Raw genomic sequence first — 16,129 nt, forward strand, 5'->3', positions numbered from 1 at the left:
CGGTTTTTCCCGCTCTGCGTTTGGTGCCGAGCTCCAGTGTCACTCAACAGGCTCGTCCAAACCATCATCTCCATAAACAGGAACTAAGAAAACTCCTGACCCCCCCGACCTGCAGCCAACATGCCGCTCTCTGCCCCCCTGTAACGTCTCTGACTCACAGTTGCCCCCCATCGACGTTCCGCCGCCTGTTGCCCGTGACTGACGCCTCATTCTGCGTCCTGCATGACGACCGGGAACATCTTGACATCTCGCTGCTCGGCCTCCTGTTTTCTGCTGGTGCTGCATTCTTTCCGCAGCATTGGCGGTTTGGCCGTCCAGCGTTGTTTGTTTCCCCTTCTGCCTCCTCCAGAGTCCACAGAGACCTGGGGGGTCGTCCAGAGCTGTGCCGGGGCTTTTATTACGAAACACGGTGCTGACATGAGGTGATTCATGGATGAAGCTCGGAGTTGGCTCCGGGGGGGGAATCGAACACCTGACTACACAACAGATCTGCTGGTGGCTCTGGCATCAGGAAGCTGCTCGACTGGTTCTGTTCTGCTTTTTACCCAAACTTTTCAGAAAATCTCCACTTAGTTGGATTTAATTAGGCTCATTGTCTTTGTATGTATGTCCACTCGTACTTATATCTCTGTGAGGACCATTTAGACCAAATGTAATGAGGACATTACTTACTTAGATATTTACAAGTATAAATTGAAAAAATAAATATAAGATGAATAATCTACACAACCAAAGTTATTTCAGTTCACTTGAGTTCACCAAGGTTATTAAACCATCACCATAAGAACCTTATCTTTATAAAATAAAAGGTTTACAAGCTCAGTTATTTAAGTTTGTTTTACATTCTCATGAAACTATTTACGAACAGTAATTTGTGAGTAACTTTTTTTAAAAACATGCATTTCTTCTATATTGTTACTGGCTGCTGTAGTTTTTTCTCCTGACTTCGATAAATTATATCTATTTTTCAGCCCGAGTGTTTTATTAATACATAATAAACATCCTGCTTCATGATCTGTGCGTTTTGAGTGAACCTTTTAGATATTAACAGCATTTTGATCATATTTATACATATTAGTTCAAATTTAACTGCAATTTCTTGTTCTAGGTGAATTGCCCATTTTGTTTTTTACCATAAGATAAATTTTATATTTTAAAACTGAACAACCCATTTTCCAGGTGACTTAGTTCTACTGGATGTAAATGATTGAGAGTTTATTTTCATACTCAGCTTTACTTCAGTCAGATCAGCTGCTGTGTGTAAGTGACAGGAGGAAACGTACATCTTGTTCTTAGATGGCATGTCAACTACGTGTGTCCCGTGTTTCTGGGTCTGGCAGGAAATGCTTAGTCACTCGCTCTGACTCACCCTCGCCCTCTGGGGGTCCGACTCTGTTTCTGCCCCCAGCGTCGACAGTGTGACCGTCCACAGATGGTCAGCGATGCTCAATTAAGAACCGCGTCGCGCCCCATAAACGCAGCGTGGCAGCACTTTCTCTGGGCTTCGACCATGAAAACACACACGTCTCGAGAAATATACTCACGAGTGGAACGGGTAGTTGTATCAACAGTCTTTTATTTTTTGGCCGTACATTTCATTCATTCAATAATTAATATACACGATATATACATGAGCAAACAAAGATGTCCGTGTCCTTGTTCAGCCGACTTGCAGTAAAGGTTGGCAGTGCATTCTTGGCCTTTTTTAAAAACAGTGTCATTAAGTTTCTCCTCTCTCTCTCACACACACACAGCATCAGTTGTGTCGGTGCCTACGATCGGCCGCAGCCGCGAGTTCCTGCCGCAAACGCTGGATCCACGTCGTCCTCTTCCCGGAAGTCTCTGCTCATCTACGCCAGTACTGAAGAGACACAGGAAATAAGTTACAGACGTTTGTTCAGGACTTGAAGGAACCGCTCTGCAAAACGCTCACTTGCCAGTTGTTAACATGTAGAAGAGATCAATTACGTTTCTGAACTGTTATAAAGTTTCTTCTTAAACTCCCACAACATCCGCTACGCCATCTTTTTAAATGTGTGACTTGTGTGCACTCACCTGGGCAAACTTGTGTATCTGCTCGACCACGGCAGCAAACAAAGCCCCCACGCTCTCATCGATCAGACTCTGCATGTAGTGAACCGCCTCCTCGTCCGACAGGTCCAATCGAAACTTGTCCTGCACCTGGAGGCAGAAAACAAAACGATATGGTCGTCACTGATTCTTTTACTGGATGGAAAGACGTCAGAAACCACATCAAGACAAACTCCAGCGTGTGTCTTCTGAAACCACCTAATATCACGAGCCATCGTGATATGTAAAGAGATGATTATAAAAACTATCTTCTTGTTTGTTAAGGTGGGAGGACGAGTTCATTCCCAATGTCCCACCACCTGTCCCTGTTCAGTTTAGACAAACGTACCTTCCTAACAGTCTTGTCAGGCTCCAGAGCAATGTCGGGAATATTGGCGTCCACCATGAGGGAGAACAGATTCAGGATCAGGTTGGAGTATCTGAATAAAAGGAAGGAAGACGGTTTATCTCTGTGGTTAAATACATGTCATACATATAATTCTATATTCCTTGAAAAAACCCTTTACTGTGGACCGGAGTTATGAGTCACCTCGACAACAAAGTAAACGACAGGTGTGTGTGTGTGTCTGTGTGTGTCTGTGTGTGTGTGTGTGTGTGTGTGTGTGTGAACCCCCACCTCCTGAGGTGCAGGAAGGCGGTGTAGCACTGCTTCCTGAACTCCTGGTACTGCTCGCTCTGCATGCCCCCCATCCCCTCCACCATCTCTTTGCTCAGCTTCATGGGGGGGGGCAGCGGTTTGGGGTCTCGGCCCAGGATGTAGCCGAAGTCAATGTGGAAGAGTTTCCCTGCAGAAGGACAGAATGTTCTTCAGAACATGTTCCAGGGAGCGGGATTCAAACACCAAGTGAAGGAAGACGTTTGCCTCACCCGTCTTCGTCAGGAGCAGATTGTCCAGATGTCTGTCTCCGACTCCCAGGATGTAGGTGATGACGCAGTAGCCGGCTGGAAGGACACGGAGAGCGGAGACACGTCAGTTAATGTGTTCTTCAAGTGCGGCACACAAACACACTGAGCCCACGGCTGTTATCAACACACCACACTCACCACAGCTCTTCACGTAGGTGTCCATCACCTCGGAGCTGATGCCGTACGGCCCCTTCTCACTCGGTGCATGTTTCCTGAAGAAGCTCTGTGGAAACCAACGATTGAAAGGACAGATTATTTTGTGCGTCTCATCCACACAGCAGATTATTATGAGATTATGTGTGAGGGTTGTGTCTCTGCTGACCTGGATGTTGCCTTCAGTAGCCAGGACTTCAGCCACAGGGACCGACTGGACAAACTGCATGAAACCTGGAACCAGAACAAATGTTCTCTTCTTCATTATTCTGCGAGTAAATTTGTTTTTGAGAGGAACCTATTCTTTATCAGAGTAAAATGTTATCTTACCGTGTTTAGTGCTGGTGGCCAACACTTTGTAGGGAGTCAACTTCAGGTCCAGATTTTCTTTTCTCAGAAGCTGAGGACAAAATGTGCATATACATTTATTTAAAGTGAAAATTGTTCCCACCATTTTGACGAAGCAAGCAACATATATAACATAATTCTGTGGTGCACAGAAGCTGCAGGATCTGAAACCCAAAGAGATCCCGAGAGTCATTTCTTACTCTGTCCATCAGGGAGATGATCTGCAGGATGAGCTGGTCCTGTCTCAGGTCGTCCCCGTGTTTGAAGATCACCGGGTACATGGCTCCATCCTCAGCCTTGAAGATGAGCTTGGCCGGCATCAGAGCGCTCTGACACACAAACACAGAAACAACGACTCGTCAACAATGTGACACACAGATGTTTGATCTTAGTTAAGACAAAGCAGAGCAATACTGAAAAATAAAACACTGTTCAACTGTGTAAATGTCTTTTCTGTACCTTGAAGAGCGTCGCTGTTTCAGGAACGATGCCCCTGATCTTGATTTGAGGCTCCAGAGGAAGAGGAATCGGCTCGATCTCGGAAAGATTCACCTTCTCGTTGTCGGCCAGCAGAGCCTGCAGCCGCTCCGTCTGCACACACACACACACACACACACACACACACACACACACACACACACACACACACACACACACACACACACACACACACACACACACACACACACACACACACACACACACACACACACACACACACACAGGGGGGGAGAGACGTCATTGAAGACAAAGCCAGATGTTAATGGGTTTAAATTTAAATGTATTTCAGATTCGTTGCACCTTGGTGGAGGTTTGCACTCTGCTCAGTTCTATTCTGTTATTACCTTCTTCTTGCGATTTCCACTCTCCCTTTGCACGGCTTTCATCAGCTGCACCAGTCGGTCGACAAACGTCTGCTGCGCGGCCAACAGCGAGCGCATCACTCTCACACACTTATCACCCTGCGGCGGAGAGAAAGTGTGACGATTAGAGGTGGAGCAAAGAGACCGAGATGAAGATGGTAATTGTTTCTTTGATGAAAAGATATCCGACCTTCAGTAAAGCCTGACTGAACCTCCTCATCACGTTCAGGTACATCTCGTGGGTCTTGGGATCCCTCTGCTGAGTGTCCTGATCCTCGCACTCCACAATCACGTACCTGAGGGAGGACACACTTGGTTTGTTCGGACGGACGCACAAACTTAAAACACACACTCATTCGTAATGAAACTGGGAAATAGTGTCAGAAGGAAAATCCGAGCTGTTCTCACCAGTACAAGTAGTTGGCGAGAGTGGAGTTCTTGCAGGCGCGGGAGATGAGGAACGTGCACAGGTCTTGCTGCAAAGAGACACACATGTTTGAGTTTAAACACACTCATCACGACAGACTGAAGCTGGACTCAGACTAGAGGGATTTGGTTTGATTTCCTGCGTTTCGGACGACCCAGAGAATCGGAGGAGACACCAACACTCCTGATTCTGCTTCATTAAAGTGGGTTTCTCTATGTGACACACGTGGATTTATATTGATCAGCAGTGAATTCTCTCATGGGACAAGTATTTTGAGCTCTCCTCACCTCCGTATTCTCGCTGTCGGCTCCTTCTTTGCCTTTCTGTGGAGCAGTGAAGGATCCAGATGTTCCAGAGAGAATCTGAGAACTACACAAAACGGGAGAAAGAAAACAAAACTGATTAATAACAAACCTGTCGGAGAATGTGATGAAAAACATTTCTTCAAACTGACAGGACATTGTGTTTTAGCAGTGAGGGTCGATTCATTTTTAGGTCGACACGGTCGCAGAGTGGAATTTCTCTGCCTCCAGCTGACGGCAAAAGATTCTGGCCAGAGCTCTTCCAGGAAATTAAAATAACCAATGACTTCATTATGGTTTTATAAAAGAAAAATAATCACGTGAAAATATTCGGAGATAAATTTAGACCCAGGCTGTTGAAAACAAAATGAGGCAGAAAAACAAATCCCTGAGTTTCAGTCCGCTCGGTTACATTTTTAAACTATTTATTAATGATCCACAGCCGGAGAAGCTGTTCCAATTTCTGATCCAAGTGCTGACCTGTCCATTGCGGAGTCATCTGAAAGTCCCTGGCTGTCTCTCTTGCTGCCTGGCTCCAGGCCTCCCTGGATATCACTGAAGTTTTCATATTTGAGCGCCTGAACCAGCTGCAGCAGATACATCAGCAGGTCCTGGAAGAGAGAGAGATGGAATTAATTATAGCGATGGTGCTACAGCAGGAATTTCTAAGTATGAATAGTTTAAAAAGTACTGAAAGAAGTGATGGATACACACTTATATGTGAAACTGACCCTTCATCATCATCCGCCCACACCCATACATTTACATCACGTATTCCTCCAGGCCTCCCTCGGCCCTGCACGCCTACCTCGTCGTCTGCCTGTTGCAGCCGCGTCACCGCGTAGCGTCTGACCGTCGGGTTGCTGAACTGGGACGACAGCAGCTCCAGCGAGTCCTCCACGTCCATGGGCCTCCACTTCCCCAGCATCTCCAGAGCCTGCTTGGCCTCCCCGGGCAGATCCCAGTTCACGCACTTGAGGAACTTTGTTAAAGCCTGAAGCAAGAGGAGGAGGAGGAATTCATTTGGTCACAAAGGAAGTGAGGTTCGGAGAGAAATCCGTCAGGTTACGCAGAGTTGTGAAGATAAACTATGGACACGCCCACCTTCTCCTGAGTGGTGAGGTAGTATCTGAACTTCCACACCAGGTCCTGCTCTTCAGAGCTCAGCTGCTTGGTCGGAGGGTAGCTCACGATGATCTGGTGGTGCAAACAGACTGGAGGAGTGAGATCTGGACGGTGTGTTCTGATCCTCAGCTATGAAAGGCATTCTCTAACATATTATGAAGCGTGTGACCCAAGCAGCAGAGCTACTCTAATCCCACATCAAGAGTGGGTCTCTGAGGGAGTCTGATCCGGGGGCTGAGAGGTTGTGACTCCCAACTTTAAGACCCATGACACTTTAGAAGAAGCTTAAGAATGGCCTATACATCCATTTTATTCATTGTCATTACCTGCACAAAAAACACTTTGTATAATTTGGTGCAGATCCAAATAAAAATCTGGATCCAGTGAATTTAAACGTGGTTTCATGCGTGACTGTTTGGCCTGTTTGAGGTTTGAGCTCGGCTGAGTCCACTGGTTTATGTTTTACCCCTCAAGATTATAGATCTGTACGTAGTATTGGGAGCCATTTTGTGCCATCTCGCCTTTAAATACGTTATGTACAATAATAAACGTATTTCTAGTTGGATTTGTTTTTCTAGTTAAAAACTGAAGCCACTTACATTGAGCTGGTCCCGTGTGGCAGCGTTGGGCTTCAGGTCGTGATCCGACGGCCCGCTGCGGAGGCTACGAGCCAGTTTGTGATGCTTGCTCTCCACCAGGTTCTCCTGTGAGGAAAATGTAAAGAAAACACACTGAATTCAATATATATTTCACTAACATCATCACAGTCTTCATAAAAAAGTGTTAGTCCTCTCACCATCCCCATCTGTGGGTCAGGAACTTTGACGATGTCGCAGCTGGTGAGAACGGGTGACGTGTCGTCTCCATCCTGAAGGGGGACCACGTACACATCAATCAGAAAGTTCCCACTTTATGGATATTACACGTTAATATGAGCTTTTTTACATGCTTAGGAATATATTGAACTACCTTCTCATAGTAGACGATGCTGTACTCCTTGTCATTTGTTTTGACACGAGGGAACTCCACCATGAGGTACATGAAGTTAGAGCTGCGTTTCTCACTCTGCAGAGACACGCATCAAACATTAAAAACCAAAACACAACATAGTTATGAAAAATGCACGTGCACACAGTGAAGTGTCCGAGACAATCCTGTATTCCTACAATATCATTGGTTATAGACACATAAAAACAAACCTCGTTGATCATCTCGATCTCTCTGAAGGTGAGCCGGTCCAGCCAGTCCACCTTCACCATGTGGCCCTGCCGGTGGGCCTTCGTCAGCTGGATGGACACAAGAGATGGAGAAAGAGGGGAAGAAGAAAGAGGGCAGGGAAACGAGAAAGAGAGAGCAGTTTACTAAAAAACACCAAAAAAATAAGAGAATGTAAAATATACAGAGATCGATGCTCTGGTCACAGCGTGGTGGTTGGTGTGCAAACAGCTCGACCAATCATGCACAGACTCATGTGCCAGCAGCCAATCCAGCATCTCCGCTCACACACACAGACACACACGCTCAGTAGCCAATCCACTCATCGGTCAGTGTGGGTGACGAGGATGTGAGCGCAAACTTGGCCGTGAGCAGGAAGCCCAGAACTCAGCAGGTTAGAATTAGTTCTCACTCTTTAAAAGATCGTGGATGAAAGCCTGGAAACAACCTGAGATACATTAAGTTAACTGCACTAAGTGTTAATAACAAAAATGGAGGAACAAGTGAGTCTGTTTTCGGGGGCCTGTTGGTATAGACACACTTGTGCGGACTGAGATTGTTTTACTTTGAAATCGGATTAGTGTAGCCTGAAATGAGATGAACTCCCTCTGAAATATTCAAAAAACCTGCGACCAGTTTACAAATATAATTTTCTCGTGTCCACAAACAAATGAAATTCATGCACTAACACTTGTGCAAAATATAAAAACTTATGGCAAGAGCAGAAAACCTGTGTGTGATGGCTCCAAGAACGCAATGTGTTCACACCAGAACCCGGGTCAAAGTGTATTTGTACACTTTTATACTAAATGCACCAACACTGTGTGATACAAGTGAAAAGACAAGTCTGCAAATACAGTTTGGCCGAGGTCTTGTTCACAAACGTACAGTACACAACTCAAACACACTCACACACACACACGCATTCTGCATCGCCAACACTAACTCCACCACTTGTACTCACATCACCGAGTACCTCCAGGTCAGGGCCCTGGAACAGATCAGTGTTTAGACAGGGCTTTGCGTCGGAGGGTTTCTCTCTTCATCCAACGTACACATTGTTTCCGTTTCCCCCCCCCCCCCCCATCTTATCTCTCTCCTTTCTCTCGTCTTTTCAGTCCTACTGCCTCCTCTCATGCACCATTACACTCCTCTCTCTCTCCCCAGTTAACCCTGTTCTCCGATCCACACACACTGTACCTTGGCGAGCCTGCCCATCTGGTCCTCTGCCAGGCTGCTGCTGGTGCGCCCTGGTGTGGTGGTGGGCTCCCCTCCATCCCCCTCCACGCCCGGCCAGACTTTCAGGTCGTGCATCCCTTGTCGGAACATACTAGAAGAGGGCGGCAGCAGGACGTGTTTCAAAGTTACATATCAGTGTTTCTGCACACATCAGCATAAAAGACTTTGCAGCTGTGGGCTGATTTTTAAACACGACCGCAAAAAAATGGCACGAGACTCGACTCACCCATATTTGCCGAACAGAGTGACAGTGGTGCCCCCCACGGGTACGGCTCTGCCAGGACCATAGATGTCCCACACTGTGAGAGCCACCTGGGCACTTTGGGGAAGATCTGGATATTTGACCGGCAGCCGCAGCCACTCGTTCCAGCTGCGCAGCACAAGAGGAGAGGGAACAGAGAGAATAAAAAGACAAGAGAAAGTGTGAGAGATCAAATATAAAGTCTGAGCAGCTGACATGTAACTTTTATGAAGCTTAAGGAAAAGGGGTTTGCGATTATTGGAGGGAGTTTATTGTCTTTTCACTTTTATAATGAGACACAGTATATAAATATGCTTATTGGATTTTTTTTTATCCAGGTAATGGGTTCATTGCAATGACAGCACTAAGGGAGGCATTAAGAATCCATGATGTTGCAAAGTAAAAAAAAATCTTTACAGCATTCCTGCTTCTAAATTAAGACTAAAGATTCAACTGACACAAAGGCTAAGAAAAGATAAATGTGGAGAAATGAACATTAATTTTGAGGAGAAACCACTGGACTCACTTCCAACGTGTGCTGAATGCTTTATACGAGGTGCGAACAGGCAAGGCGAGGGGTTTTCCTTCAGCGAACACCTGACAGGTGACGTAGAGGTCTGAGCAGTTCTCCTGGTAGAGGCCGGAGAACCGAAGCATGGGGTCTTCCAGCAGCGCCTTGTAGCTCTTCTGCTCTCGCTTTCCTTCTAAACTGCCTCTGGAGGAGGAGGAGAGAGCAGATGGGGAGATAAAGTCAGGGAGAAACAAAGAGGCTGTTTGTTGATGTCGTGAAGACGGATACGACTCAACCTCTTACAACTAAATCAAGTTATTTGAGACTTATTCATGGTTGTCAATTTAAAAGTTTCAGCCAGAAATATAAAACTTCATGGAAACAGAGAATTGCTGTGACGGTGACGACAGCCTGATTCCCACAGTCCCAGTCAGACATTCACGGCCATTTCAAATAAGTTGGTAAATTGTTGTGCAATCACAAGACTCACAAGCTACACACATGATTCCTCGTGTTGTCTGAGTCACGGTGGAGTAAACATCCTGCTTACTGGTTCAGTCAGTTGATTTCAGTTAAACAGAGACAATTAACTGAAATCTATTTATTTCTAGTGAGTGGAAATTCATCCCAACTCTAAAAACTGGAATATAAAGTATGAGTAATTTAGTGAAGCTTGCTTGAATTTAAGTGGACTGTCGGGCCTTTGTGTGTAATCTACTGAGTGCGATTCTAGTTTAGTAATGACATAAAATGATAGACCTTAACAAAGAGTTACTGCAACTACTGATACGATTTGTATTATTTTTCTGCTTATTGATTTGTCCTTTTTGTTTCTTTTACCTTAGTTTTAATTTCTATTATTTGGCTGGAAGAACAGTGCTTTCTGATTATGAAATGTTTTCCTTTATCTTGCCTCTGTGTTGTTTTGACTCTCTGTGTATGAAGTGTGTGTTCTAAATAAAAGTGGCCCTACTTTGCCAAACCGATTTAAAACCGCTTTGTACAGACAGTAGCACTTTTAGCTATAACTTAGTTAGCTAGCTCTAGAAGCCAGAAACACAAACGTAATAGAGTCTATAAGAGAGAATATAACGAAGAGGAAAGTACACTGAGCTACATTCATGTCACTGTAACGTTAAACCAAGTGTTAAACCTCAAATCGAATGACTAGGGGACTTAAGTGAGCTTCTGTCCCCCACAAGGGAAGTAGTGTCCCCACATTGTCGGTGTGCAGTCGGGCTCCACGACGAGAGAACTCACATCTTGAGCTGCACGTTGATGTCCAGGTCGCAGCTGTAAACATAGTTGAATTTATCAGTGTCCATCTTCCCACCGGGAAACACTGGAACCAGAGCCCTGCGCGCTCCACCATCAAACCCCCTGCCCCCCCCTCCCCGGACGGTTGGTCAGAGACAAGGCCCCGGATCAGCGCACTGAAACTCGGCTGAACCCGGTTCACGCACCGCGGACTCGGTGGCAGACGGTACCGGCGCTCGCTCGGGTCCCCACCGGCGGATGGAGCCGCTGTGTTCACGGTAGAATCGGTGTTTTTGACGCAGGTCTCCTCGCGCATGATGTGGTGATTTCACCGAGCGACACAACAACACCGCGGAAAACTGACATCCACAGCCAGGGGGAAGTCATCGAACCCGGATGCAGCGGAGCGCCGAGGGGTTCACCGGCCCTGGTCGGATCGTGGATCGATTGGTCGAGCCTCGCGCAGGAGAAGTGGGAAGTGGAGAATGGGCGGGGTTTCCAGCGCGCGTCTTAAAGGAACAGTACACCCAAATTATTTCTAGAGGGAGAGTTCACTCTTTAACTACTTAGTACATTTAGTGTTCGAGTCCATAAAACACTTTTGGAGTTTCAGGGGCCAACGGGGTTGCAGCCAAAGCCAATGCAATTAGAGTAAATGGTGACCCCTTCTTCAAACAACAAAATAACAAATAAAAAACATAAGATGCCTCCATACAGCTCCTGTGGTGTCATCTAAGTGTCTGTAAGCCCCAATATTCAAATTCAACTTGAAACTGCGTCATTTAGACCATGTTCTTAGCCTAAATGTCCACTACCGTACCCCGCACGCCATTGGGCGAGAGCTTGTGTGCGGTGTGTACGTGCAAATGTGAACACAGGAGGATCAAAGCACACTTTTAGGCAAAAAACGTTTTAATCGAATTTGAACATCATTAATGATTCCACTATTAGCAATTTTAGTTTGGTGTCAGAATGATACAGTACCTGTTTTTACCTTTTGAATTAAAGACACAGGGGCGCACAATATTTTGAAGTGACTGAAGTATTTAATATATAAAAATACATTTATGATGCGTAGTCAAGCCGTTCATGTTACTTTGTCAGCAGTCTGTCTACATGACTGATTGTCAGTGTGACATAAGCAGTGAAACACAGTCGTCTTATCAAAGATTCCACTCTCCAAGTTGAATGATTTCATGACGACAGCCTTGTAAAATTTTAACAGAAAGTTCTGCCCAATTAAAATGCGCTTGTCACCAATTAAGTGCACGCCCGTGAAGGGAAACAGGCGTGTGACCGGAAAATCCTCATCTTTTGTTTTGATGAGATCCTCCCTCTCATCGGCGCTGACGACAACGAGCTGACAAATCAGACAGTGAACTCATCCTCACTTTATTATAGGCGACACAGTGGCTCTAAAGAGGTAAACACCTGAACTTAGAATAGAAGAAATAGCCCCTTAAACAAATAATAATAATTCTAAATGAATAAGGAAACAGACTTCTGAAATGTCCAAACTTTTCCATCAGGCCGTTATGATATAATTAACTGTATGTTCAAATTAATGAGAGAAAAAGTGAGTAAAGCCTGAGAGAGGCAAGTGTGAGTCATAGAACTGAGAGAAAAAGAACCCCCCCCCTGATGAGGAGGACCTATCAACACTCTCCGACTACTGTGGGGTACCAGAGAGAAGGCACGTAAAAGCCCATGTTATGTTGCCCCGGGGGCCTCCTGTGAGAGCTTTGGGAGGATTTTTCCTATGATTTTGCATGTCGCTCTGCAGATAGTAAACAAGTGGAAGAAGATGAGATAATGTTTTGTTGACCCAGGGAGGAAGACTGCGCTGCATCGTCAGGTCAAAGTTTTTTCAGGGGTGAAACTACGAGAGCTGAGATTTACAGAAATATTCACTCCTGCAGAACATATCATACAGTTTTGGGGCTGAGAAGAAACTGATATCCAGGATTAATATATATAAAAATAAAACACAAATGTAGATGCCCCAAAATTGACTTTATTGACCCATCTTCCATCCTTTCACCAAGTTTGGTGGGAATCCATCAGGTAGTTTTTGTGTAATCCTGCTGACAAACAAAGAAAGAAAGAAATCATCAAAACAAATGAACAGGGGTGAAAACAGGCGGAGGTAACGATTTTGAATATTGATTTATCATTTCAAGTCAATGTTCCTGGCAAAAAGTCAAACATTTCCCTCGTCCCTGGTAAATTGTGAAGATTTTATTGATTTTCTCTCAAAATTCATTGTAAATTTAATACTTTTTAGTTTTGGGGATGTAAGTTGGACAAGATAATGAATTGAAGACTGAGATTACGTTTTGCTTTAAGAAACAAGTGATGAGCGTTTCTCCTTTTACTTTTGCTCTTGTTTTTGTTATTTGGCCAATTTGACTATTTCTTATTTTTATTTTCTTGGGAATGTTTTGTTTTTATTGTAAACGAGGTTTCTCCTTCAATGTATTCCCGAGCTGAAACAAAGGTTGAATGAAAGGTCAACAGAAAAAGAACAAAAGTGGGTTTTACTGGTCAGTTCATCCACAGACACGTGGATGACAAAGGAAAAACCCGGAGTGTCATCGTGAGGTGTTGGGCTTTAGTTTTCCTTGACGTTCAACGACTTTCTCAAACTCTCCGAGAGATATGAACCAAATGTTTCCAGGAGATAATTCCTCACTCGGTGTTTTGACGATGGCGTTGGTGTGTGCACGCTCAATGAAGACATCTTCCATAGGTGTTCAGTCGCGAAGCAAAGGCCACATGATTCACATTATTTTCATAAACGTCAGAGCAATCAGTGGCTCCCTGTTCCCTGTATGGAAGCATCTGTCTCCATTTATCCAGCTCTGTGCATCCAGACCAGTGAGGGCCTCTTGTAACTACTGTGCAGTCAGACACTGTGGGAAGGAGATCAGAGCTCCCTGCTGTGGATTTACATATAAACTAAAGATTTGTTTTTCTTTATTAAAATTTACATAAATGTTTTACACATGTATGAGTCTCATGTTCAGTTTCTGGACGTCGACCTGCTCTACAAAACCCCAGCAGAGGTTGAATGGTGATGAATCATGTTTGATAATTCCACCCTTCTTCCTCTTCCTCCTCCTCCTCCTCCTCTTCCTCCTCCTCTCCCTGGACGTCACCCCTCTCTCTCTCTCTCTCTCCCTGCCCTCCATCTCACCTCTCTCTTACCCTTCCCTCTCTTAGTCACAGCACCGATGTGTCATTCTTTCTATCACTTTGGAGGTTCATGCCTGCTGAAGCGCAGCGAGCTGATCTCTGGAGAGCCAAGACGGTGCCAAGACTGCTCCACGCAAACCGCCGCCACCTCCTCGCTCCCAGTGGATGGCACCCCTGACGCCTTCCCCAGCCAGGACTGGGAGAAAAAAAACACGCCTCCACGCCGCGGTGGATGCAGTCAGGATGTATAAATGAGGGTGCAAACGGGTGAAGAACAACCAGAGGCAAGCAGGACCAGATGAAGATGGAGATTTCAAGGGTGAACTGGATGCTGGCAGCTGCGGGGTTTCTCCTGTGGAGCAGCGGAGGCTCTGCTGCGCCCATGGAGTGCCACTTCGACTCAAGAGGTGAGACCCTTAAACTTTAAAATCTCATTGGCTATTTGAGTAATGACCTAACCACCCTATGTTCGGTCCAGCTCTGTGTGTGTTTGAGGGAAGACAATACACTCTGGGTGACACCTGGATGGACAACGCTTGCATGCAGTGCACCTGTCTGCACCCTGTTGGAGTCGGCTGCTGTGAGACGTGAGTGAACAAACGCCCTGTGTGGTTTATTGTCCAGAATACTGCAGCTTTAGAGAGTCTGAATGAATTTAGGACTGACTCTAAACTGATGCATCATAGGAAACTCTGGGTAGCAGTGAATTGAGATCCGGCAGCGGAGGAACAAGTGTTCACGGCCTTTACTGAAGCAGAAGTGGCAAAATTACCACATCCAATTTCTGTTTGAGCCAAATTAAAGAACAGAGATAGAAGCAGCTAAAGTTACTAAGTATTAAAAGGAGAAACGGACACTTACAAAATCATTTGCGATGAACAGCGCTCAGATCAATGTACTTAGTTACTTTCCAGCACTGGTATTTAGGGCTCAAGAACATTTTCTCTGCAGATGTTACTGTTGATATTGTTGATGTAAACAGCATTTTAATGGTTTAACTGGTTGAAGCTCAGATTCACTTATTTACATACCAGTGAGATGCTTTCAAATACATCTAAAAATAATATATACTATTTTACAATAGACTTTACAATATATTATAGAAGATGATCATGTTTGTACTTTATAAAATGTAACAATCAAATATAGCTGTAGAATAAATGTAGTGGAGTAAAAGTACAATATTTGAATACAGTCCTTGTATAAATGTACTTAGTTACTTTGGACCACTGGTATTTTAGGGCTCAAGAACAATTCCTTTCATTTGGTTCAGGCTGTTTTCTTCAAAATGTTGAGTCTTGACTGTTCCACCATAGTTGTTGATTCTTCTAAAGGTGCACGGTGAACCAGCAGAAACTGAGTCAGATGGTGTTAGGAGTTTCCAGTCTTCATTATTAACAATAAAGATAAGAGTGCAAGGAAAGATTTAAGTTCTGAAGCTTTGAAAGTGTCTTAAAAGCTGCAAAGAGCCACAGAGTCTCCTCCTTTGCCTCCAGGGTGCATCGGCCGGTGGATTTCCCCGCGTGGTGTCAGTTGCGTGTGGAGCCAGTGACCTGCAAAGTGTCTCTGGTGCAGGCGGCCGACCCCCGTCTGCCCTGCTACTCCGGCAGAGACTTCAATGACCCGAGCCATGGATCGCTTCAGCTGCAGCACCAGCTCGAAGGGTAGAGAGCCACTCGAACCCAGTCAACCATCTGTCTGATCTGTGAAACCCATACTCACCACAGTTAAATACCAGTAACTACTTCTGAACAAATATAAAACATTAACAGCATGTGTAAGTTCCAGTGTTTGTATCGTCAGAAATGTGACATTCGTCTGTGAAAGTAGATTTAAATAAAACTGCAGCATTTTCCAGCAGAGAATTTTATGAAACATAGAAACAAATTAAGATTGAAGTTTACTTAAGATCAAATGTTTTTCAGTCTATGTTTTTACATTAGTTATTAGAGTACGTAGTTTATCTGCCATTAGTGGCTCAAAGCTTCCGACCTAACTTTTGTCTTTAGATACAGAGTGTGGGGAACTTGTGCCAAAGATTGTCTGTAAAGAAAAAAATAGTTTTGGGATATTTTCACCTTAAGCCGAATGTCGGATCTTTAATCAATCCAATAATGACTTCTTGTAAATATAAACACAGTATATACACATGCATTAATATATACAAATTCTGCTGAAGTTGACCTGTTCTCTGCTGTAACTCATTTAACCTCCAAATAATGTTCTTGTTTATAAAGAGAAATGAAGTTCGAATTC

General features: G+C 44.7%; 2 protein-coding genes across 7 annotated transcripts; one reads left to right on the top strand and one right to left on the bottom strand.

Moving 5' to 3' along the window:
- Nucleotides 1-1,558: 1,558 nt before the first annotated feature.
- On the bottom strand, nt 1,559-11,112 carry pik3c3 (phosphatidylinositol 3-kinase, catalytic subunit type 3). Of its 6 annotated transcripts, none has more exons than XR_004611999.1 (27): nt 10,682-11,111; nt 9,437-9,625; nt 8,896-9,039; nt 8,631-8,760; nt 8,395-8,421; nt 7,415-7,501; nt 7,185-7,280; nt 7,012-7,083; nt 6,815-6,919; nt 6,195-6,287; nt 5,899-6,084; nt 5,571-5,701; nt 5,076-5,157; nt 4,770-4,837; nt 4,552-4,657; nt 4,344-4,460; nt 3,958-4,089; nt 3,701-3,827; nt 3,481-3,552; nt 3,320-3,384; nt 3,136-3,220; nt 2,959-3,033; nt 2,708-2,876; nt 2,376-2,510; nt 2,056-2,307; nt 1,821-1,861; nt 1,559-1,739 (listed from the first exon to the last, which is right to left on the bottom strand). XR_004611999.1 is itself a non-coding variant. In XM_034569409.1 (27 exons), exons 1-26 carry the CDS (start codon nt 10,744-10,746, stop codon nt 1,847-1,849), a joined length of 2,655 nt encoding a protein of 884 aa, XP_034425300.1. In that variant the 5' UTR covers nt 10,747-11,108; the 3' UTR covers nt 1,559-1,739; nt 1,821-1,846. The 6 variants fall into 6 exon arrangements, 3 of the variants coding, with proteins under 3 accessions (XP_034425300.1, XP_034425301.1, XP_034425302.1); XM_034569409.1 differs by having other exon boundaries at nt 2,056-2,181; nt 2,420-2,510; nt 10,682-11,108; XM_034569410.1 differs by having other exon boundaries at nt 1,559-1,861; nt 2,056-2,181; nt 2,420-2,510; ... (1 more) ...; nt 3,699-3,827; nt 10,682-11,109.
- On the top strand, nt 11,038-16,102 carry msmp (microseminoprotein, prostate associated). Its single transcript, XM_034569421.1, has 4 exons — nt 11,038-11,149; nt 13,901-14,280; nt 14,352-14,460; nt 15,370-16,102. Exons 2-4 carry the CDS (start codon nt 14,172-14,174, stop codon nt 15,539-15,541), a joined length of 390 nt encoding a protein of 129 aa, XP_034425312.1. The 5' UTR covers nt 11,038-11,149; nt 13,901-14,171; the 3' UTR covers nt 15,542-16,102.
- Nucleotides 16,103-16,129: the final 27 nt, after the last annotated feature.

This window comes from Hippoglossus hippoglossus, chromosome 18 (genome assembly GCF_009819705.1).
Source record: "Hippoglossus hippoglossus isolate fHipHip1 chromosome 18, fHipHip1.pri, whole genome shotgun sequence".
NCBI classification, from domain to species: domain Eukaryota; kingdom Metazoa; phylum Chordata; class Actinopteri; order Pleuronectiformes; family Pleuronectidae; genus Hippoglossus; species Hippoglossus hippoglossus.

Bases quoted from the DNA above. Each gene is read 5' to 3' on its own strand.
- pik3c3 (XM_034569410.1), bottom strand. From the start codon at position 10,746: ATGGACACTGATAAATTCAACTATGTTTACAGCTGCGACCTGGACATC. The intron at 4,838-5,075 runs GTGAGGAGAGCT...GTCTCTTTGCAG, and splicing joins CCGACAGCGAGAATACGGAG to CAAGACCTGTGCACGTTCCT. The intron at 4,090-4,343 runs GTAATAACAGAA...GTGTGTGTGCAG, and splicing joins GTGGAAATCGCAAGAAGAAG to ACGGAGCGGCTGCAGGCTCT.
- msmp (XM_034569421.1), top strand. From the start codon at position 14,172: ATGAAGATGGAGATTTCAAGGGTGAACTGGATGCTGGCAGCTGCGGGG. The intron at 14,281-14,351 runs GTGAGACCCTTA...TGTTCGGTCCAG, and splicing joins GTGCCACTTCGACTCAAGAG to CTCTGTGTGTGTTTGAGGGA. The intron at 14,461-15,369 runs GTGAGTGAACAA...CTTTGCCTCCAG, and splicing joins GGAGTCGGCTGCTGTGAGAC to GGTGCATCGGCCGGTGGATT.